The sequence below is a fragment of the Takifugu flavidus genome, chromosome 8, assembly GCF_003711565.1.
Source record: "Takifugu flavidus isolate HTHZ2018 chromosome 8, ASM371156v2, whole genome shotgun sequence".
Taxonomy (NCBI): domain Eukaryota; kingdom Metazoa; phylum Chordata; class Actinopteri; order Tetraodontiformes; family Tetraodontidae; genus Takifugu; species Takifugu flavidus.
Genome location: NC_079527.1, coordinates 12,447,106 through 12,469,788, shown reverse-complemented (window position 1 = coordinate 12,469,788; position 22,683 = coordinate 12,447,106). Strand labels below are relative to the sequence as shown.

At 42.8% G+C, this 22,683-nt stretch overlaps 3 protein-coding genes, 2 long non-coding RNA genes and 2 other non-coding genes across 9 annotated transcripts; 5 read left to right on the top strand and 2 right to left on the bottom strand.

Annotated features, from left to right (window-relative positions):
• Positions 1-1,875: 1,875 nt before the first annotated feature.
• On the bottom strand, positions 1,876-7,428 carry LOC130530566 (rho-related GTP-binding protein Rho6-like). Its single transcript, XM_057041863.1, has 5 exons — positions 7,163-7,428; positions 6,690-6,777; positions 4,097-4,206; positions 3,875-4,009; positions 1,876-3,591 (listed from the first exon to the last, which is right to left on the bottom strand). Exons 1-5 carry the CDS (start codon positions 7,280-7,282, stop codon positions 3,349-3,351), a joined length of 696 nt encoding a protein of 231 aa, XP_056897843.1. The 5' UTR covers positions 7,283-7,428; the 3' UTR covers positions 1,876-3,348.
• Positions 7,429-10,429: 3,001 nt separating this feature from the next.
• Positions 10,430-13,557, top strand: prim1 (DNA primase subunit 1). The gene is made up of 13 exons (XM_057041862.1): positions 10,430-10,666; positions 10,778-10,935; positions 11,010-11,116; positions 11,214-11,287; positions 11,380-11,516; positions 11,755-11,813; positions 12,055-12,166; positions 12,286-12,375; positions 12,472-12,604; positions 12,678-12,747; positions 12,843-12,949; positions 13,092-13,190; positions 13,270-13,557. Exons 1-13 carry the CDS (start codon positions 10,558-10,560, stop codon positions 13,287-13,289), a joined length of 1,275 nt encoding a protein of 424 aa, XP_056897842.1. The 5' UTR covers positions 10,430-10,557; the 3' UTR covers positions 13,290-13,557.
• Positions 13,558-13,955: 398 nt separating this feature from the next.
• naca (nascent polypeptide associated complex subunit alpha) lies at positions 13,956-20,026 on the top strand. Of its 3 annotated transcripts, XM_057041859.1 has the most exons (10): positions 13,956-14,045; positions 14,625-14,699; positions 16,053-16,679; positions 17,090-18,364; positions 18,686-18,771; positions 18,978-19,055; positions 19,139-19,285; positions 19,379-19,507; positions 19,587-19,709; positions 19,906-20,026. In XM_057041859.1, exons 2-10 carry the CDS (start codon positions 14,630-14,632, stop codon positions 19,918-19,920), a joined length of 2,550 nt encoding a protein of 849 aa, XP_056897839.1. In that variant the 5' UTR covers positions 13,956-14,045; positions 14,625-14,629; the 3' UTR covers positions 19,921-20,026. The 3 variants fall into 3 exon arrangements, with proteins under 3 accessions (XP_056897839.1, XP_056897840.1, XP_056897841.1); XM_057041860.1 differs by lacking the exon at positions 17,090-18,364 and having other exon boundaries at positions 13,961-14,045; XM_057041861.1 differs by lacking the exons at positions 16,053-16,679; positions 17,090-18,364 and having other exon boundaries at positions 13,962-14,045.
• On the top strand, positions 14,706-15,380 carry LOC130530570 (uncharacterized). The gene is made up of 2 exons (XR_008951868.1): positions 14,706-15,080; positions 15,179-15,380. It is a non-coding gene; the product is annotated as an uncharacterized LOC130530570 (long non-coding RNA).
• LOC130530754 (small nucleolar RNA SNORD59) lies at positions 18,831-18,903 on the top strand. The gene has a single exon (XR_008951918.1). It is a non-coding gene; the product is annotated as a small nucleolar RNA SNORD59 (small nucleolar RNA).
• Positions 19,759-19,832, top strand: LOC130530755 (small nucleolar RNA SNORD59). Its single transcript, XR_008951919.1, has one exon. It is a non-coding gene; the product is annotated as a small nucleolar RNA SNORD59 (small nucleolar RNA).
• On the bottom strand, positions 20,018-22,655 carry LOC130530569 (uncharacterized). Its single transcript, XR_008951867.1, has 2 exons — positions 22,172-22,655; positions 20,018-21,758 (listed from the first exon to the last, which is right to left on the bottom strand). It is a non-coding gene; the product is annotated as an uncharacterized LOC130530569 (long non-coding RNA).
• Positions 22,656-22,683: the final 28 nt, after the last annotated feature.

Here is a 22,683-nt window from a genome sequence, read left to right as displayed (position 1 = left end):
GTCAGAGCAGCCATGCTGCTCAGTGTGTGTGTGTGTGTGTGTGTGTGTGTGTGTGTGTGTGTGTGTGTGTGTGTGTGTGTGTTCACATGTGTGACTGTCTCACATTTGTGTTTTCCATGTTCCTGCACTGCCACATCTGATGAATGATGCTCTCATGTGGTAACGAGCTGCGGTGCACAGGAGCCATTTTGTCCAGGCCGCCAGAGAGGGTTTCATCTGGCAACACTCTTCCTTAAATCATCCCCCCCGCCCACAACCACCACCACCACCCCCTCTGGTTCCTGAACCTCCAGAGTGTCACCAGCTCTGCTGCAGGCACCGATCCACCCAGAGAGGAGGAGACAAACGTCTGGGGAGCAGAGGGGGCCTGATGCGGATGAACGTCACAGCCATGCACGTCAGGTTTGACCTGTGTATGCAGATCATGAAAGCAACCTTTTATCCATTCAGTGTGACATAAAAGTGTCACTGTGTAGAAACCTTTTGTTACCCTATTCTAGTTGTTAAGTTGTCTGGTTTGCTGGAATTTGTGCTAGACAGTGAATTTTAATCTGAAATTTTAATAACTGAAGATGAATTTAGGATGTTTACTTGCACACTATTCAGCTACATTGCACACTATTCAGCGAGCTAGCATACTGATAATCTGCGAGCTCGGTGTGTTTCTGTTGCACTACAATGTTGCAGCACAATCACGTAATGGACGTCTGGCTCAACATGCCATAAGTGTCACATGGAAACATGAATCGAGCATCAGCCATTTGACACAGCACATGTGTGACATGGAGAGATAGCTTAGCAGAACAATGTGAGGGAGCAGTGTCACATCCACCCAAGCTGTGGTCTTGGTTTTGAAGGAGGAACCATTTCCAGCTGTATAAAAATAAAATAGCTGTATAAAAATATGTTGGAGGCCACAGACATTTATCATGGAACAAGGATGCAGAATGAATTCTCCCAGCATCTTTATCAGCTACTATAGGGGGATGGATAAGAGCATCATGAGCCACACCGCATCCTGTGTGTGATAGGTCTGGAATGGCAAACACACTCCTCTGCACCATATCAGCAGCGGACAGAGGGTCACCGCAGGACGCAGCCTGGCTGGCTGATAGGAACACATATCAGTCAGTCAGACAAAGCAAATACAGTAATGGAGGCTGCAGAGCTGCTGATTACACAAGGATAGGATATGGAGGGTGAAGGAAATAATAATTTAAAAAAAGCTGCTCTAGAGAGGAAAATGTTCTTTTATTTTGAATTATTCTCATGAGGCAACGTGTCATGAATCTCATGAATGAAACGTGTCAAGAAATTGGCCAAACTCCTCAATTTAACCTTTGCAAACGATGCTTCCATTTTTAATTGAGTCCCACAGCAGGCTAATGCTAATGAATGCTAATCAGAAATTGGGGTTTTGTGAGTTGTTAACTGATTAGTAATATTTAGTTCTTTGTTTTTGATTGTTAAACATTTTATTTTATAAAAATCTTATTCTAGTTAGCTTTAGCCTAGCTGAAGAAGCCAAACTACAAAGTTACTAAGCCAACAGGAAGCGCATATGTGAAAGAATGTGAGCAGTTTACATTTCACGGTGTGTTGAAAGAGCAGATTAACGTCTGTGTTCCAGTGTGTGAAGTTTCTGTGCCCTTGACATGAGAAATTAGACAAAATATGCATTATGTTACCAAATTATCAGCATTTCTTTCTTCTTTATTTTGATTTAAAGGTCCAAATCAACTTTGTCCTAGTTTGATAAAGATGAACAAATTTGAAGTGGTTGCAATAAAATAAAAGGTTTATTCTAAAACTTCATCAATTACTTTATGTCATAGTGATTTGATTCTGATGCAGAAATAAAAACAAACTTATAAATCATCTTCAGACATTTATTCAAGATTTAAAGAAAGGTGCACATGACAATAAGAAAGACTTCAGGGAATAATTTGAGCCACAGCAAAAATCTCAACACCAACATGTTGCTCTGCTTCAGTAAAACTTCATTTTTTTTCAACATTTTAGGAAGTATATGTACAGCAATTAAAAAAAAACAAAAAAAAAACTGAAGTGACTGTTTAAGATCAAACGTATCTCAATATAGACGGCACAATATACTGAAAAATTATGACTGAAGCACAGCGACAGGTAACGTGTTCCACACGGCATGCTGCAGTCTTTACAACAACGTGGTCGTCAGCCGCGTACACGTCAACGTCCAGCTAATGCTACGGATAAAAAGGTGAGGCACAGACTCAGAGACCAATCCCTCCCCCTCTCCATCTCAGCTCAGGGCTGCCCCTGCCCACACTGTTGCTAGGCAACATCCCAGATTCCAGTGTTCTGCACATCCAGAGATCTTGGGGCTTCTCGGTGCAGATAAGGTTCTCCGTTAGCCAAGCTGTCAACAGCCGCTAACGGCAGAACACGGCAAATATAAATTAAAGGCTACAAAAAAGTCAGAATGTCTAAAAGAAAAGATAATAGCAAATGTTGCGATAGGCTTCTGGTGAATGAAATGTAAAGAAAAGTTTTTTTCAAATGAGAGAGTAGGGATATTTTCCACACAGGACCTGCCTGTTGGTGTCACGAGGAACTTTGAAGAGACACTGAAAGCACATCTCAGAGCCTTTTTACCAGTTTGGACTGTCCATTAATGTGAGTCACGCTGGAAGGAGGCGTCATTACAGGAACATGATGACAGTTAATAACACATGAAAATGAAGCTCGTGAGGTCAGAGGTGATGAGGGGCATCTGACACAACCACCCAAAATTCAGCCTTATATTAAACTCAGACCTGGACCGTTTGACAGTGCCGAGTCCTTCACACACACCCAGGTCGCCCATTCATTCCCTCCCTCCTCCCTTCCCTCACTTTTAGCTTTAATTTCCAAATGGAATGCTGTGACGCGACAGCGGGTGGGGAGCAGCACCTTAAAGGACTGGCGTTTTTCATTTCCCCGAGATGCATTTGTGTGGACACCCCTCCTTGTCATTGTCAGATCGTGTGTTTCACCTCATCGCTCAGCCCACTGTGTGACCTTAAAGAAACGTCCGGACAGAGAGATGGATGGGAGACAGTTCCTCCGAGTTTGTTTCATCAAGCTGATGCCAAATGAGGATGTTACAAGCACTTTCCCTTGGAAGGCTGCTTTAAACATTCGTTCTACACATTAAAGTAGAAAGAGTAATTTCAACATTGGATACTGTAAATTCGAATTGTCTTTGCTGATTGGTTAAATGTCTGAGAAAGGGAGATTTTCTGAAAGAAGAGAGGCCTCTTCACACCGTTGCTCTCACACCCCGGACCTCCGCTCGGCCTCACTTTCCCAGCAGGATCTCGGCAGTATTCACATGATGTTGCAGCTCCTGGATTTGTCCTTGCTGAACGTAGAGGAGAGATCCGTCTTGCTGGGGAGTTGCAGGAGTCTCTTGGAGAGGCGGCGGTCGGGGCTGCTTTTGCTGGCAGGCTGGATTTTGTTCATGCATGCCAGAGCCGCAGTACGGAAGACGCTGTGGATGCTCTTCTCTGACGTGAAGGCTGAGCACTCCAGGTACGCTTCTGCTCCGAGCTGTTTGGCCAGGGAGGAACCCTGATGGGAATATAAGCGGCGTACAGAAATCAGTTGGATTTCGACACGTCTAGACACATAAATAAAGATGGATGCTGCGCTGTGGCTTCCTCCCAGGCACTTCTTATGTAATCCCTCATTCTCCAGGAGTCTCTCAATGCTGAGATCTCAACCATTAATTTCAAAAGCTGCTGCATTTCTGTTAAAAAAAAAAAAATCAATGAAATCCCCAGAGGAGCCTCAGTAGTGCCGCCACAGCTTTAAATGCTAGCCCATAGGTCAATCGAGTAACCACGGAGCTAACCTGTTCGTGGGAAATTGGCGTCTGCTTCTGATTGGACAGCTCTATGCGCGTGCAGACGTCTGTGCGGAGGTCTGTCTTGCAGCCGATCAGCAGGATCCGTGTGCTGGGGCAGAAGTCCTGGATCTCTGCTTTCCACTGCCACAAAGAGGTGAAACTTATTGATCAGATGAAACCGATAAGCTAGAAATCACCTCTAGCATGTCGCAGGAGCGGCATCAGTACCTTTTTCAGCGCAGTGTCGACAGTGTCCGGTCGGCTGATGTCGAAGCATAAGAGCACTGCGTCGGAGTCACTGTAGCAGAGAGGTCTGACGTTGTCGTAGTACGGGGAACCTAGACGGGCACAACAACGTCAGGTACGATGTTACGTAACTGATGGACAGAGAGATCACACGCTTCCTTAGATGATCTAGGAAGCTTTGTGACTGCATTTAATGCACGTGTAAATGCTAATGCCTCTCAAACCTACACGTAAAACAACCCTTTGATGGTGAAGAAACAGACGCAAAAACAATCATAGCAAACAGGAGCTGTTCAAGATGCACAGCTGGATCCCACTCTGACTGTATGTCTGCACCCTCCAATTACTCCTGGTCCTCCTCTATAGCAACTATTATCTGATACATGAATTAGATTCATAAAAAAGATGTTTGGGCTAGCGTGAACTGGAGCCATTTTTTTTCTTTACATGTCATTCATGAAAAAATGCTAAATCAATCAGCAATATGGGCAGAATATTTTGCTTTAAGGTCATTTCTAACCTTCCCATTTAACATTTAACTCAACCACGTCTTTGCTGTTGGTGAATGTTCTCAGTCATCCAGGTCAAAAAGAATTATGGCCTTGAGAAAATTCAACTGGACATTTTGCTTCTTATCCAAGATGCTTCCACAGTTCAGAAGAATCTAAAAACGGATCTACAGTCTCATACACCAGGAAGCAGTTTTTCCTCATATTTCCATATTTGTAGCGGCGAGGAAGTCTCCCGTGCTAAAAACAGACAGGATGTCCGCTCTCTATTGTGCTCCCTCTTGCACCTTATCACTCTCCACACAGGAACCCCAACATTTAATTTCCTACTTGCACCCTTAGGTGCCAATACACAGCCAAAAATACTTCCCTTGCAATTATAATAGGATGAAATGCTTCTTATGGGGGCCATTTCTCTTTATGAAGCACAGTTGTTTACGGTGAAATGGCCCTGCCTGAATCCTGAATTAAATCTGCAAAGTAGGACAACTTACACAACAGCAATCTATCAATACTTTTTTGCAGTGGGAATCAAAGCGCCAGTCACATAACCAGGGTGATGTAAGGCTTGAGAAAGAGGAAGATCTGAAGATCTAAAGAGGACACAACTTCCACCACCTCCCACACGGTAGCAGCCCCCCTGATCTAGAAACAGAGTTTTCTCAACTGAAGAAGCATCAGCTGATACGTCCCAAGGCGTGTCTGCTCCAGGGGTATCAATGAAAATATAGAGCTGGACAACAAAATTGTTAGACCCAAAAGGATGCAGGGGCATATGAAGCCGCCTGTATGTGCATTTATGTAATATTTCCACAGGAAAAGGGAAAAAATTCCAGAATAGTCTTCCTCTGTAGGAGACAAACACATAAACCTACATTTGTTCATTTGCTGCTGTTACATAAGTCTGTTTTTAGGCAGCCTGCACCATCAGGAAAGCGGGAGGTCGTGCATATTTTCCTCACTCAGTAACCCTCACTTTTGCCTTCTGTTCACCAAACACACACGCCTGTTTGCACAAACACACTCGGAGACTTCCACCCCCCTGCTTGGCCGAGGCATCCCCCTCTCCCCGGCACGAAACCCTCTGCAGGGCCAACTGGCACTGCGCAACTTCCTCTGAGCACGAGCCAGCGCCGTTATGAAATAAATCCATACACAAGAGTATGGCTTCTCTTGCGAAATCTGTTTATAGAATTTTCTGTAGAATTAAGGCCATCCTCCAGCTAAACCAAACATGGCTTTCAGGGATTTTCACCCCATAAGAAAAGCTTCTTCCGAGCTACAGGAAAGACATTTTACATCTAATGGAGGGTGAGACCAGAAAACTGATTCATGGACTAAGAGTGACGTGTGTGAGATTTATTTCCAGATGTTTGCGGAATCTCCTGCCAATAATACATCCTTTGAGATTTTTGATTTCTTGTTTGCTCCCTTATATCAGAGGAACATTTATGAATACAGAGACTGAATCCAGGCTGATTAAAACACATTGTAACGTGGAATCCACCCTGATCTGTCTGGTATAGCACGCTGCTGCTATAATAACAAAAAAAGAAAGGGAATAAGTAGGATGAAGAGAAAAGAGGGGGAGATGATAAGGAGGAAGAAGAAAAGGGGAAAGAAGTGGAGCAAACATGGCAAAGATTATAAGGCTACTAGTTCTCTCCAGGAAAAACACTTAATAATTGCTGACATGTCAGAGAGAAGATGACAACCCCTCAGGTTTTATTCATTTTACGGACACTCATTCTTGCGCTTCATCTCATTTTGTTTTCTAAAATGGCCCCCTCGAGGGCAATCCAACATGTTTCATCCACCAGAAGCATTCAAGGGAACACTTTTGGATCATATTTAAAGCATGGGTGCACACTGGTAGAGGCGGTCTGGGTGGGGATACGCCCCCCTTGTTCAGATTTGTCTTTCAGAATGTGTTTCAAATGTGCTAACACAAATGATAAATATGGTGCACAGTTTAAATTAACTTCCACAAATACAGGTTCACACAGAAATGATCCTTTGTCTCATGGCAATTTTGCTGTAGTTACAATAAGTCTTAGCATCTTTACCTGAAGTGTCCCAGAGGCTGAGCTCAACACGCTGCTCTTCAAGCTCCAGACAAGCTGTGTAGTTTTCAAATACAGTGGGAACATACGTCTGTAGATGACAACAGAGGAGTCTTAGACAGTATTCTTAACAAATACTGACAGTGAGTCTAAAATTTTAACTATATGCAATTTTAACAATGCACATTTTAACTATAAAACGTGGAAATGTATTTTTTTAACCTGGTTAAGACAGACGTACAGATTTTACTGCTATTGATCCATTTACATCACTGAAATAAGTATTATATTTTGTATATCTTTTTCATACAGTTTCTTGTATACATGCTTATTGCTGCTGCCCTTTTGCCTACAAGATTAAAGAAAGTTTCATATAGATGTCAAGTATCGTTTAAATGTCATAATGTCACACTTCAGACCTTTTATAAACCATGATATATTTTGAGGAGCAGCTGGATACACCATTAACCACTAACCTCTGGATAGCAGTCCTTTGCCAATACTTGTAACATCGCCGTTTTACCGCATTGGACGTCTCCGACCAGGACGAGTTTACATCTCGCAACGAATGGCTGCGTTAGTCGTCTTTCCTTCATGTTGCAAATGAGAGACGCGAAGCCACAGAGACGCAAACGGAGATAAACTTTCAGTCAGTCCTCACGGCCGCTGCACCCTGTCCAGACAATCAGTGAGGGAGCGAACAGAGCAGCAGTCCGTGAACGCAGCACGGCGCCTCACTGCGGAACTTTATATTGTCGCGCCGACCAATGGGAGCAGTGCGCGAGCCGGAGGAGGGCAGCGCACGCGGTCTGGTGTACCGCGCGGACAAATTAGGGATGGTGCTGATGTAATCCGGGAGAAGGCGGCATCTCCGTGACTGCTCCTCAGTTTCCTATCGACAAAACTCCTGCACATTTTGTGGAATAAATCCAATGGTCCTTTATTTACATTATTTGGATTTTTGATTGTCATTTCATGCTGCTTTTAACCCACTGGCACTGTTGGGCACTTATACTTCATGTTTTTAAACAGATTTCTTAAATGATGAACAAATGATAATGTTTGAGAGAAGCTTGATTCAGAACAAAATGATACAGGAGTCAAGATTACAAGTGGGGGGAAATAAAACAATTGTATGGTAGCATGCAAATGCTGCTTCCTCATACAGGTGACAGATTTATCAAACTTAGGGGATAAAGCAAAGCTGTGTACTTTCCCCCCTCCTCTTCTCCCTGTATACAAACTGCTGCACCTCAAGCCACCATTCTGTCAAACTGATCAAGTTTGCGGATGACACCACCCTCATCGGTCTCATCTCCAATGGCGATGAGACTGCCTACAGGAGGGAGGTGGCTCGACTGGTGTCCTGGTGTGGACACAACAACCTGCAGCTGAACGCTCAGAAAACAGTGGAGATGATTGTGGACTTCAGGAAAGTTACAGCCCCTTTGCCCCCCCTTGCCCTCATGGACTCCCCCATCACCATCACGGACTCCTTCCGCTTCCTGGGCACCACCATCACCCGGGACCTTAAGTGGGAGCCAACCATCAGCTCCCTCATCAAGAAGGCCCAGCAAAGGATGTTCTTCCTACGGAAGCTGAGGAAGCTCAAACTGCCTCCCAGGATGTTGGCGCAGTTTTATACGGCCATCATCGAGTCCATCCTCACCTCCTCCATCACCGTGTGGTTTGCTGGTGCCACCGTCAGGGACAGACTGAGGCTGCAGCGCGTCGTGCGCGCTGCCGAGAAGGTGATCGGCTGCAGGCTTCCATCCATCCAGGACCTGTATATCTCCAGGACCCGGAGGTGTGCAGGTCGGATCACGGCCGACCCTTCCCACCCTGGTCACGGACTGTTTTCCCCCCTCCCCTCAGGCAGGAGACTACGGTCCATTCGGACCAGAACCTCCCGCTACACAAACAGCTTCTTCCCCTCTGCCATCAGGCTGCTGAACACCAAGTGACTTATCACTTAAGCACCATGTACAGCAGCCAGCCGGACTCACGAGCAATACATTACTCCTCATGGACCTGCACTATTTCTTACCACTCACTATTTATGTATATACTGTATATAAGTCTTATTTTATTTTATTTATCTTATTCTAGTGTGGCGTTGATGTCTAGTGTTATGTTGAATGTCGCAGCGGCACACCATGACAAATTCCTAGTTTGTGTAATACTGTGTATTACATGAACAATGGCAATAAACCTTCTTCTGATTCTGATCTGATTAGTTGGTTGAAATGTGATTGGAAATGCTGCTAAACAGTCAAAGGGAGCTCTTTGATTTCATTAACATAAAATCCTGAATAAACAGCACCTGATACCTGATGCTGAGAGAAAGGAACCAATGGTTCAGATCATTACTTCCCAATCTGTGTGAATCAGGTTCAAAATATTCTGGACTCTAGATTCATTTGTGTTGGCAGAGTCAGAAACGTAATCTCCTTTCTTACAGACATTTTAACTGTATTTTACCTCAATTTTAACCTCTAATAAACTAAATAACTTCAGTGTTTTAGCTCCAAATCATATAAAGTGGTGCTGGCTCGTGTCACATTTTTCTTCTTATAAAAGGAGACAGCACTTCCAGCTAATACTAAAATGACTCCTCACCTGTCACTGCGACCTGTACTGCAGCAAGTGTGCTTCCTGGTCACCTGATGACAGCCTGACCTACATTTATATTCCACCTCATCTTTCTCGGCCTACTGACATTTAATGTTGCATGCAAGTGGATGTTTTTGAGCATTGTGTTATGTGGATATCTAATGTGATGTCACTTTATATATCTATATGCAGAAAATCTGGAAATACCATTAATGTCCCAGTTAAAGGTTTACAGGATATAATACAGTACATTCATTTAAGAAAGCATATGTCAAAAGTCAGTAAAAGAGACAATTCTGGTTAATTGTCCAGGTTTTTTTTTTACACAATAGCTTGAAGCAAAGTTATTTACATAATTCAATTATTCAAATGCGAGCACACAAGTCTAATCATGAAGTGGAAATGTAGTGCTAATGCAGCATTTACCCAATATTCTGTTATTACAATGATCACTCCAATTGTTTTCTAAATGCATTTACCGTGCATTAAGTATAAGCATGCAATCATTGTAGATGGGTTGAATCAATCACACCAACATTTTATATGAAATGGTTTATAACATAAAAGGTTCTATACTGGGTAAAATAACAAAATTCAAAGATGTGCAAATAAATTATAAAGGTCAATAAAAATATAAAAATGAGACTGAATTAATACAACCTAAATACTGTTGGCTATAGAACCAAAGTCAAGTGTATACAACTGAGGATTTACTGAGCTCCCAACCTTCTGTGTGAACCTTTGTGAACCTAAAACGTATTCTCTGGATACAATTAATACACTGCAATGGGGCTACACTGCCATCTAGAGGGTAACAACACAAATTTGTCGTTCACTGCTTAAAATTATCGTAATTCACTCATAAAACTACATATCCCATGAGCTTCTCTTCGCGGCACCTTCCTCCTTTCTTTGTCCTACGAATGTTCTGTTTTATGCTTTTAACACTATACGAGCACATTACCATTTCATTTATACATATGTTATATTTGTCAACGTTTTGACAAGTATATTTCGTTTTTAGTGTCCGGTTAAATATAGGAAGAAAATTTGTTTTAACACACCATTTCCGGGTTTTTAGTGACGCAATCCACTCACCGTCAATGAGACATTTCATTGGTTGCGAGCTTGGCTTCAGAGTTTTCGCGCGCTGTCTGTGGGTAAAACAACACACCAGTCTGTCAGCGGGCTAGCTTGTTGGTACTGTGTAATCTTGTTGTTACCAGAGTGCCACTGCCTTCATTTGCATTGAATACCCATGCCTTCCAATGTTTTTGACTCGGCAAATTTGCCGGACCTTTTGCCGCTGTACTACCGACGGCTGTTCCCCTTTTCTCAGTATTACCGGTGGCTTACTTATGGAGGACGTGAGTATCGTCTTTGAACACGCTAAATAAGCTAACGTTAGAAAACCGACTGACCACTCATTTAACCATCATCTTCATTTCTCTAAATTAACTTTACACTACCCAATACAGTGCAGAAGAACTACTTTCAGAATCGCGAGTTCTCCTTCACCCTCAAGGATGACATCTACGTGCGTTACCAGTCATTCAGCACACAGACCGAGCTGGAAAAAGAAATGCAAAAGATAAACCCATACAAGATTGACATTGGAGCAGTCTACAGTCACAGGGTGAGACGATTAGCATTTACCATAGTTTCATTATTGTTCTGGTGTAGGTAAACTATCATTTCTGTGATCCACAGCCTATCCAGCACAACACTGTGAAATCAGGAACCTTCCAGGCCCTGGAGAAGGAGCTGGTGTTTGATATCGATATGACAGATTATGATGATGTAAGAAGCTGCTGCAGGTAAATCTCGTGGGGTTTTTCTAATATATTTTTTGAACTGTCTAAATCTACTTTACATAGCACTTAACAACAAAACACTGTTGTTGTTTTTTTTTAGTGCTGCAGATATCTGCTGCAAATGCTGGACACTGATGACCATTGCCATTCGAATCCTGGACAGAGCTCTCAGAGGTGTGATTGCCATTAGTTTGTTTAAGGGTGTGTTCACACAGTCCTCGGTTGTTAGTAAAAGTAACAGATGATTTTTGTGGGTGATCTTTCAGAGGATTTTGGATTCCAACAGTTGCTTTGGGTTTATTCTGGTAGAAGAGGAGTACATTGCTGGGTGTGTGATGAGGCTGCCAGGAAGCTTTCTGTGGCAGCACGCTCTGCTGTGGCAGAATACCTCAGCCTAGTCAAGGTAAAGAAACTATATACTATGTGATCAACACAGATTTAATATTGATTTACACAATTTTAGGATTCAATATGTCAATTTTGATATTTTTCAGGACTTAAAAATGTAGTGAAATCCTTCAGCCATGACCATTTGAGCATGTAATACTGACTATACAAGTCTTTGACTTGTTTTGAGTGCAAAAACTGTTTGTTTATAATTTTGTAATACTCATTTAATGCTGTTTAATGTTGTTTTTAAGGGAGGTGACGAGACGGTAAAGAAAGTTGTTCTGACAGATCCAATTCATCCTTTCATTCGGTAAGATTCTGGCTCGGATCATCAACTGGATGTAATTGCTGTGTTTTCAGGTGTTATGAGGGTTATGTTTGGCCAGCCCTGCATGTTCAGTTTTTAAAACAGATGAACCTGCTTTTTGATGTCTAGTGTTATGTTGAATGTCGCAGCGGCACACCATGACAAATTCCTAGTTTGTGTAATACTGTGTATTACATGAACAATGGCAATAAACCTTCTTCTGATTCTGATTCTGATTCAACAGTGAATCACTGGCAGTGGTGGAGAAATACTTTACCCAGTATGCAATACATGACCAGGACATACTCGGACAGAAAGAATCTGTTGAAAAGGTTTTGGCACTGGTGCCCGAAGATATCCTTTTGCAGCATCTTATTCTATTAAAGGACTTGATTGATGTGGTTGGAAAAAAAGATTTTTTGTTCATTTTATCAAATGTGACGCTTTTGACTGAACCTTAACTTCATGCTTACATGTGAGGAAAGAATTACAGCAGGATTTTCAAAATGAAAGGAAACCCGAGAACCGCTGGACACAGATCCGAAATCAAGCCATCAAGAAACAGGTTGGAAATTCAACTTGTCACCATTTTAACCTCTTTATTTATTTTCCGAAACATTCCAGGCATCTGAACAAATGATGAGACCCATTTCTCCCGCAGGGCGCTGCGAAAAAGGGCCAACATTTTGAGAAGGAAATCATGCTGCAGTATTGTTACCCACGACTTGACGTGAACGTCAGTAAGGGGGTCAACCACTTGCTGAAGAGCCCCTTCAGTGTTCACCCCAAAACAGGTGATTACCAATCTGAGAACATTTCATCAAGATATGAACAGTTGAATCTGACTTTTCTTGGTGTTACCTCCAGGGCGCATTTCTGTCCCCATTGATTTGGAAGAATTAGATTCTTTTGATCCGTTTGCAGTGCCCACGATCAGGTAAGGTAACATTTATTCTTTAGTCCACTCATATGTTCACTTGTCATCTGCTCCTCTTCAGTATGCATTTGCTGATTTATTTATTTATGTTTAAGTTTGATTTGTGAAGAGCTTGATCGACCAAGGAGAGGTGAAGAAGATGAAAAGTTAGATGATACCAAGGAGAATGAGAAAGATGCCGCAGAAAGACGAAAGATCAGAGGTAAAAGCCTATATTCAGTTTGTAATTTAATAGTTGTAAAACCTGTTTTGCTCAGTTTTGCCATTGATTATCATCTGTGGCATGTGAACTTGTATTTCATGTGATTTAAAAAAAATCACAAGATCTTCATTTTACCCGACAGATTACAAAAGGACAAGCCTGGCAAAGTACGTGAAACATTTTGATCAGTTTCTGGCTCAAATGGCTCAGTCGTGGAAAGGAGATCTTCTCAAAAAAAGCGGTGAGATTATTTTCTGCTGGTTGTAACATTTCATTTGCACTTGTGCGTGGTTGTGATTGTTTTGTTCTGTTAATTTTAGATCTCCAGAAACAATTTTAAATTGGACAGAGCGAAAAAGCAATAAAGAAGAAACAACTGTTAATAGTTCCATGTCATTAATAAATGTGTATAACAATGGTAACTGTCCTATTATTAAGGCTTTATGTTTTGATACAAGCTGATTTCTCCAATGAACAATAACAGTCAAATAAATGCTTCACTTACATCGCTTACAATATAATATTGTCTAACATTTTGTTTACTCGACTGACGACTTTGTATTATTGGGCTTTAAAGAACAATAGAATAAACTTCTTGTGAAACTCTGGTTGCCTGGACTTCCCCCCAGATTATTTACCCACTTAGAGTATGTGCTATAGTATAATGTATATAGGCAGCAGTAACACAAGGTTACATAATATATGTTTGTGTGCATTTACAATCAAAGCCTGTTTACCTTAATTTTTAGAAGATCAAAAGCCAAAGTCCCTCCTCTGGAACATCACCAAAATGTAACCATCTGTTTCTTGTCTCATACTCAACATTTCCTGAAAACTTAATTTAAATCCATTAATAACTGAGTTATTTTTTATAATTTGAAGCGAACAAATTGGGGCTCTCACATAACCTTGGTGGCCGTGACGGTATGGATTTGCGCATGTTTATTTAAAAATATGACCTTTTCAGAACATCTACCGTTAGAGTCACTCTTTAAATGACCCGGAAGCGGAAATTACTGGCTTCCACCGGATATTGCCGCGAAACGGGGTTAGAAGGTCTCTCTTACAGCCATCTTGGAAATAGCATCCAGAGTCGGTGAGTGTCTCCGCAAATAATCTGAAATCATCCTGCGTTTTTCACATATTCTCTTCCACATCTGGCCTCCTGTGTCGTTAATCATAGTGGGGATGTCTGGTTGGCGCAGCTATTATTGCTCTTTCGCTAAACTTTACTGAATGGGATGCACTTGTACAGCTGGTTACCGGTTCAAAATGGGGGAACATGATGACCAACATTTCCAGTCCTCTCCTGTCTAATTTTTACCTTTTTAGGTCTGTTGTACCTAACTGTGCGGCAAATGTAAACACGATTATTTGCGTGGTATTTAATAGCTCAGTATATGTAGCTCAAAATTAAGGTTAGTTTGACTTAAGTGGTACAGCTTTAGCTCTATGACAGGGACAGGTAGCTTTAAAGCTAACGTTAACGAAATGTCGCTTCAGTAAGGGAGGTGCTGCATTGGGTCAATCGCTAGTTTAGCTAGCTGTGACAAGTTGTCGTCTGTATCATTAGCCGTGAAAAAGCTGTTCCAAAGGCTTTATTTTTAAACTACCCCATCTAACTGTAGTTGTAAACACACAGCCCCGTTTAAATTGCTCAACTCTTCCCTTCCAGCAACCATGCCTGGTGAAGCCACAGAAACTGTCCCTGTCACCGAGCAGGAGATGCAGCAGCCTCAAGTGGAGACTGGTTCGTATGAGCTCCTTATCAACGTGCATGTACTATTTCACACAGTAGTAGGGGGTCCTGGAGATCAGAAAGTCATTTGGCAGACCTAAAATACTCAAAAGGTGCTTAAAAGGTATGTCACGACAGATCATTGAGTTTAGGAAATTATTGTGCTGTCTGGATTTCTTTTGCAGGAGATTGTGATTGAACTGTCACCAGCCATGTGTTGGTGTCTATAATAGTAGCAGAGACTTTCTGAGTAATCCAGGACCTCTCTTTTATACTTTTTACACAAACCTGCAATGCTGTGTGTTTACTTTTAGTGACAACTGGATTTAGCTGACAATGCATGCTAGCGTGGTTGTTGCTCCTTAACAGAAATGCTATACAATATCAACCCCTGTAAGTTGCTAGTTGCCTGTAATTACACCCCTACTCCCTGTATTGTTTGGATGCATTCTCCTATTTACCAGAAATTTCAAAACATGTCATTTGTACAGGTTACAAACGACATCTTAAATGGGTTTATATGCAAAAGAGTTGGCACCGGCCATTATAGAAATCCGTTACAATATTCCTAATCAGGTAATAGTAACTATCACCTTGCAACTGTGTATCTCAAATATGATTTGATGGTATGGGTTGGACTGTAAAAATACACTGAAGCTGTCAAACATAGCATTTGTTGTACAACTCTCCACTGTTAATGTGGCTGTAAAAATAATACTTTGTATTATACAACAATACAGCAACAAGTTATTTTTTAAAATGGCGTTTTGACTGTTTTAAAAGTTCTGTGCAATAATTGCAATAAATTTAGTAAAGTCTGTTTGACAGCGAGTTACACCACTCACTTTGCATATTAGTTTGGTATGTGATGCAGACTTTGTACAGCTAATGAAGGCATTTGTTAAAAATGTTAGAGGGCTATAAATATTACAGAAGAAATGCCCCGCCCTCTCCAATATCAGCTGAACATTGTTCCACGGGTCGCACCGATACCTGTCCAATAGGCTGTCACAGCGCTAGTTAACTTGATTGTCCCACGGCAGCGTAATTGTATTTGAGAGTACAGCAAAGATGCTGTTGTTTGAAGAGGTATTTTAGCAGTAAGCTTCACCACTGCATGTAGTTAGGCACCAAAAGATACAACACCCCCACTTTGAAGTTGTTGTGCATTAGAAGCCACAAGAGTTGGTTCCATGACTCTTAACTCTTGGCAACACTTAGTTTCTTGGCACGATTACTCTCACTTGTGGACTTGTGTTAGATTGGCTTCACATTGTCCCCCCCCCCTTAACCTTCCACTCCCAATTCCTCTTCAGTCTGATGTATTGAATGCATCTGCTTTCCTTGAAATGACTGTTCTTACAGTCAACAGGGCAGTCTCACATGGACAACCTTTAGAATCCTCTGATAGCCAGGGGAGTAGCTCTCTGAAAGAAGTTAGCATTCAGGCTACCAGTGACCAACCATGTGGTGTCCCTGATGCTCAAGAAAGTCCCGAGAAAGCTGAAGATATCGAGTCACCTGTTGTGCAGCAGGAGGCAACAGCTGACCCAGTAGGGTGTTCTACTGATCTGACTGTTCCTGGCAGCTGTGAGCCTCAAGCTAATGAAAAAAATGTGCTAACTAAAGAGGCACATGTACATGAAAACAAGGAAGTGGCCCTCCAAGACACGGAGATTCCGGATGGAATGATCTCTGGAGGAAAACTTGAAGCGATGGCACAAAGTAGTCCCCATGATTCAAAAGATTGTGGTCTTCAAGACATCCCTGTTAACACTGAAGATGGGAAGCCAGCCAGTGGCAATGAGGCTGCAATAGAAGAGCCAAAGAGCGATCGAGACGAGACATTTCCCGGTGATTTGAAATTTGATGAAGCAACTTTGAATGAAAATCTTGACAAAACGGAACCAGTTAGTATCCCATCACTGGTCATTCAGTCAAAAGGGATTTCCAAGTGTGAAGACTCGCGTCTTTCCACTCAACCCATGTCAGGTTTGTTTATCTACTGGAAAACACATTCTTCATATCTTGTTAATCTTAATATAAACGGTGACAGATTAAGTCCAGTGCATGTTCTTAGTGTGATATGTGATAACACTTGCTAAAATCAGTTACAGTGTTACTGAGTGATGTTGCTTAACATGAAACTGGCTTGTCTCGTTTTTAGCAGTTTTCCACCTGTAGATAGGTGACCGCTGTGCGTGCGTTATTTCATCATGGTGTGGCATGCATTGAGTGCATATTAGATTGTATTATGTGGGGTTTGTTTTGAGCCACATTTGCATCAAACTTTGACTTGAGGCAGAAGTGAATTTTTCTAACTAAGGAGTGTGCCTTGATTTTGTTCCTTTACTGGCATGCAGACAAATTATGAAATATTTAAATATTATTTTTCTATTCAGCTTCACTTCCTGCCCCAGCTTCCTCCCAGCAACCTCGGGCAGCTACCAGCTCTGCAAAGCCCAAAGGCAAAGATGCTAAAACGGCACAGGGTTCCTCTGCCCCTAAGGCTGTTCCTGGTAGACGCAAACGCTCTTCTATGTCTGCCTCCTCCGCTTCTCCTACCTCACCGAAATCTAGCTCGTGCACCCCCATTTCTCCCATGCCTTCTCCTCTAGCTGCCACACCTGACGGCTCAGCTGTTGATCAGACTAGTCGCTCAATGCCAAAAGTTGTAAAAGCTGGAAAACAAGGGAAGTCAAAGAAAGTAGAGGCATTCGTATCTACATCCTCTGCAGAGAGTAAAGTTACAAGTGAAAAAATGGTGGCCTCCAAAAAAAATGCACTTGAAGGTAAACCTGCCTCTTGCCCTCCCAAATCCACTGAAGCCAGCACCACTTTGGCAAAGGCTGTAGTAGCGTCTGTGGCCACTGATGATGACCTTCCGCCACTTATCCCACCTGAGAAACCAGTCAAGACGGAGACTGCAAAATCTGAGACTGCTGTTGTATCTGTAGAGGAAACTAAGGCTGCTAAACTAATGAAAGAGGCCAAAACAACTGCTAAGACTACCACTGCTCCTGTTGAGGCAGCCAAGCCAGCAGAAAAGGCTAAACCTGCTCCTGTTGAGGCCGCCAAGCCTGCAGAAAAGGCTAAACCTGCTCCTGTTGAGGCAGCCAAGCCAGCAGAAAAGGCTAAACCTGCTCCTGTTGAGGCAGCCAAGCCAGCAGAAAAGGCTAAACCTGCTCCTGTTGAGGCAGCCAAGCCAGCAGAAAAGGCTAAACCTGCTCCTGTTGAGGCCGCAAAACCAGCAGAAAAGGCTAAAGCTGCTCCTGTTGAGGCAGCCAAGCCTGCAGAAAAGGCTAAACCTGCTCCTGTTGAGGCAGCCAAGTCCCTGGATAAGCCTAAACCTGCTGCAGTCGAGGCTACTAAGCCTGTAGAAAAGGTGAAAGCTGCCCCAGTTGAGGCCACCAAGGCCACAGAAAAGGTCAAATCTGCCCCAGTTGAAGCCACCAAGCCAGCAGAAAAGGCCAGACCTGCTCCCATTGAGCCTACTGTTACTGCTCCAGCCCCACGTAAACTTACATTTGCAGAAGCCGTTTCAAAACCTGCCCCTGTCACAGCTGAAGTTGAGGTAATTGGTACAAAACCTTCCGAACCCGTTCCATCACCCAAACCTGTCCCTCCACCTGTTAAAATCCCAGCCACACTGGAGCCTGTGATCAAGAATGATAAGGGTATTCCTTTTCAATTGTCTTGTGTGAACAACTTTTTGGAAGTGCTTTTAGCTGTTCAGTAGCACGTTATCTTTAAATCTTGTGGTTATATCTTTAAAAGTTGTGGTTGTTTTGATTCCTTGATGTTGGTGTTCTGCTGGATGAGTTGTGGAAGAATAGATTGATTTATCTTTGGGTTCAAGTTAGCTTGATATTAATGGGGTTCTTATTATTATGGGCCTTATCTTTAATGATTTCTCCCTATTTTTATTCCGCAGGATTGACCAAAGGATTCAACTGAAAGCCTATAAAACAATTTTGATTTTTTTCTCTTTTGTCTAGGGTCCGGAACTGAATCAGACAGTGACGACTCTGTCCCAGAGCTGGAGGAACAGGACTCCGCACAGACACAGACACAGCAGGCTCAGGTAGACTTCGAGCTGTTACCTTCTGACCTTAGCTGAGACAGGAAGTAATGAAACTCACCTCTTCTGTGATGATCAATACATTGACTTTCGTTCTTCTGAGTGTACTGAAGCCATCTTTTTGTCCTGAGAAGACTGAGAATTCCATAAAAGGATATTTAAACCTGGGCGATGTGTGCAGTTGAATGTAAGGGATGTGTTTGTTATAGCTGGCAGCAGCTGCTGAGATTGATGAAGAACCCGTCAGCAAAGCCAAACAGAGCCGGAGTGAAAAGAAGGCACGAAAAGTGAGTCATTTTCCACTTTCCCCCACTTTTATGAATCTGCTTGTGTGACGGGCAAATTATTTAAATTCTTTTCTTTCTTACAGGCAATGTCAAAGCTCGGTCTCAGGCAGGTAACGGGGGTCACACGAGTCACGATTCGCAAGTCAAAGAACATCTTGTTCGTCATTACCAAACCAGACGTCTACAAGAGTCCCGCGTCAGACACATACATCGTCTTTGGTGAAGCTAAGGTACTCGGGGAAAACCCCAACCTGGGCCGCTCTTGAAGGAAAAACCATCCTAAATGACACATCGTCGTTAATGTTTTGCTCGCCACGCTCTAGATCGAAGATCTTTCCCAGCAAGCTCAGCTGGCTGCGGCAGAGAAGTTCAAGGTCCAGGGAGAAGCTGTATCAAGCATCCAGGAAAACACACAGACGCCAACAGTACAGGAGGAGAGCGAAGAAGAGGAGGTAACGCGCCGTCGTCGCGCAGGCGAGGCTGAGGCACACGGGCGTGCACATCGGTACCAATTCTCTTTTCTGATGATAGGTTGATGAGACCGGCGTTGAGGTCAAGGACATCGAACTGGTCATGTCACAAGCCAACGTGTCGCGGGCGAAGGCAATACGCGCCCTGAAGAACAACAACAACGACATCGTCAACGCCATCATGGTAAGGGTTCGTTCTCTCCGACGGCTCCTGGTCTCTACAAGTCCACAGCTCTTCAATGAGGATCCCAACATTGACTTTCGTTCTTCTGAGTTTCATGAAGCCGATGTTTTTGTACTGAGAACAGAGCGATTCGTTGGATTTTTGTGGAGAACTTTGTAACAAATGTACTTGAACCTATTTTTGTGCTCTCTTGCAGGAATTGACGATGTAGGGGGACTCTGGAAGAGTCGGGGTTGAAGAAAGGTTGCTGATTTAAGCTCATTTATACAATTTATTATACCTGAGGTGGAAATAAAGATGTGGCTTGATAAATGAAATGCTTTTATTTTTTATTTTTCTGCACACCTTTGGGGGAAATGGGCAGTTGGAGCGCAGCCTTGGACAAAATTCAAAGACGTCAACAGTTAGTTCCAACCATCCATTTACTGGAAATATATCACAACTCTGGAGGACATTGGAAGGGACCAAGGTGAAATGCTGAGTCCATTTCAGACTAACGGGATTATGAATTTATCCCTGGTTTATCAACTGATAATCAAACACTACAATAAAACTTTTCCCACAATTGTCTTTTAAAATGTTTAAAGTCTTCAAGAGCAACTTAATTCTGGTCTGGGGGGAGGTGATGATTAATTTTCTTATTGAACAACCACCATGTTCTTAATGAACCCAAAAGACTCATTAATATCAAAGCTGAATATTTTTGGGAGTTGGAGTAGGGCTTTTTTAGTTTTAGCTATTTTAGGAGGATATGTGTGTGCAGGTGACTATTACTGTGCATAATTAGGCAACAAAAAAATGTATACTCATTTCAATTATTTTCACCAGGGAAACCAATATAACAGCTCAACATTCACAAATATACATTTCTGACATTCAAAAACAAATCAGTGACCAATATAGCCACCTTTCTTGCAAGGACACTCAAAAGCCTGCATGGATTGCAACCACAGCCTCCCAGACACTGTTTCCCCTCCTTGTAAATCTCACATTTGATGAGGGACCACAGGTTCTCTGTGGGGTTCAGAGCAGGTGAACAAGGAGGCCATGTCATTAGTTTTTCCTCTCTTAGGCCCTTTCTTGCCAGCCACGCTGTGGAGCACTTGGATGCGTGTGATAGAGCTTTGTCCTGCACGTAAATCATGTTTTTCTTGAAGGATGCAGACTTTTTCCTGTACCACTGCTTGAAGAAGGTGTCTTCCCGAAACTGGCAGGACTGGGAGTTGAGCTTGACTCCATCCTCAACCCGAAAGGGCCCCACAAGCTCATCTTTGATGATACCAGCCCATACCAGTACCCCACCTCCACCTTGCTGGCGTCTGAGTCGGACTGGAGCTGTCTGCCCTTTACCGATCCAGGCCCATCCATCTGGCCCATCAAGACTCACTCTCATTTCATCAGTCCATAAAACCTTAGAAAAATCAGTCCTGCGATATTTCTTGGCCCAGTCTTGATGCTTCAGCTTGTGTCTTGTTCAGTGGTGGTTATTTTCAGCCTTTCTTACCTTGGCCATGTCTCTGAGTATTGCTCACCTTGTGCTTTTGGGCACTCCAGTGATGTGGCAGCTCTGAAATATGGCAAAACTGGTGGCATCTTGGCAGCTGCACGCTTGACTTTTCTCAGTTCCTGGGCAGTTATTTTGCGCCTTGGTTTGTCCACACGCTTCTTGCGACCCTGTTGACTGTTTTGAAGGAAACGCTTGATCGTTCGATGATCACGCTTCAGAATCTTGGCAATTTTAAGAGTGCTGCTTCGCTCTGCAAGATATCTCACTATTTTTGACTTTTCAGAGCCTGTTAAGTCCCTCTTCTGACCCATTTTGCCAAAGGAAAGGAAGCTGCCCAATAATTATGTGCACCTTATATAGGGTGTTGATGTCATTAGACCACACCCCTTCTCATTGATGATGTGGTCAAAATACTCATTTGCCTAATAATTCTGCACTCCCAGCACTCAAACGGTCCAATATGCCGTCACTTGAAAGGCCAAGATGAAAGCAACTCCTCCAGAGGCAGAAGATCAAAGCAGTGGTCACAGGAAGAACAAACCCTGGAATAAAAGATCAACAAGATATCTGAGTCGCAGTGATATCAGATTTAGGAGATCCTGTAGTTGTCTTATAGGGGTCTTGGGTGTAGTTTAGTGGCCATTGATCATTGGAGAAAGGACTGTTTTCTTACAAGTACGTGATGTCTTTGAATAACTTGCCATAAATCCCGAGTTGAACTAAATAAAACACGTGACATTGTTCAGTACTTAATATTCCAAATGTAAATAGGTGATTATTAAAACGTCTCCGGGTAAATATATGCTTAAAACTTAAAAAAAAAAAAAAAAAACACACCCAATGATAATGTTTAAAAACTACCTTCTGACTTGATAAAACACTCGTTGAGTCATTACTACTATTGGTGATCTATAACGCAGTAATAATGGTTCTATAACGGGTGGCGTTTACTTACGGTAATCAAACTGTGGCCATTTAAATCCACTTGATCGTAATCCACTCTAGATGATCGACTGGCTCCTCCAGATCGCCGCCAGCTGGATCTGAAAGCTCTAGAACCGTCCAGTAACGTCACGTCTCCGCTGCGTCACTGCTGCTATTCTCGACCCCGGATACGCAAACGCAGTTCGGGCGAATCCACAGGGCAAAGGCGTGCGCACTGCTCGGTTGTAAGGGTGTTTTTGCAGGCTTTCCTACTTACTAATCTTTTATTTTCTTCCCAGAGTGGTTTATTTGCGGGAAGGAGGTCCACTGCACGCCCGAACATGTAAGTGAAAGACTTCCCGGGCAGAGTTAAAACTTGGGTAGAGTCTCCTTCTCGACAGGGTAACGGTGCCTATATGCGACAACACGTTTTCAAAGGCGGGAGTTCGGCCTAGTCTCGTTACGATCAATGCTAAGTGCACCTAGCTAGCTAGCAGCTCATTTACAGGATTGGAGACGACATCATGTCGTGCGCGGTTATGG

Excerpts from the sequence above, each read along its gene's own strand:
- naca (XM_057041859.1), top strand. The coding sequence starts at position 14,630 with ATGCCTGGTGAAGCCACAGAAACTGTCCCTGTCACCGAGCAGGAGATG. Across the intron at positions 19,286-19,378 it reads TCGTCTTTGGTGAAGCTAAG|ATCGAAGATCTTTCCCAGCA; the intron begins GTACTCGGGGAA and ends GCCACGCTCTAG. Across the intron at positions 19,508-19,586 it reads AGGAGAGCGAAGAAGAGGAG|GTTGATGAGACCGGCGTTGA; the intron begins GTAACGCGCCGT and ends TTCTGATGATAG.
- LOC130530566 (XM_057041863.1), bottom strand. The coding sequence starts at position 7,282 with ATGAAGGAAAGACGACTAACGCAGCCATTCGTTGCGAGATGTAAACTC. Across the intron at positions 4,010-4,096 it reads TCGACACTGCGCTGAAAAAG|TGGAAAGCAGAGATCCAGGA; the intron begins GTACTGATGCCG and ends TCTTTGTGGCAG. Across the intron at positions 3,592-3,874 it reads CGCCAATTTCCCACGAACAG|GGTTCCTCCCTGGCCAAACA; the intron begins GTTAGCTCCGTG and ends TATTCCCATCAG.
- prim1 (XM_057041862.1), top strand. The coding sequence starts at position 10,558 with ATGCCTTCCAATGTTTTTGACTCGGCAAATTTGCCGGACCTTTTGCCG. Across the intron at positions 12,605-12,677 it reads CAGTGTTCACCCCAAAACAG|GGCGCATTTCTGTCCCCATT; the intron begins GTGATTACCAAT and ends TGTTACCTCCAG. Across the intron at positions 12,748-12,842 it reads TTTGCAGTGCCCACGATCAG|TTTGATTTGTGAAGAGCTTG; the intron begins GTAAGGTAACAT and ends TTTATGTTTAAG.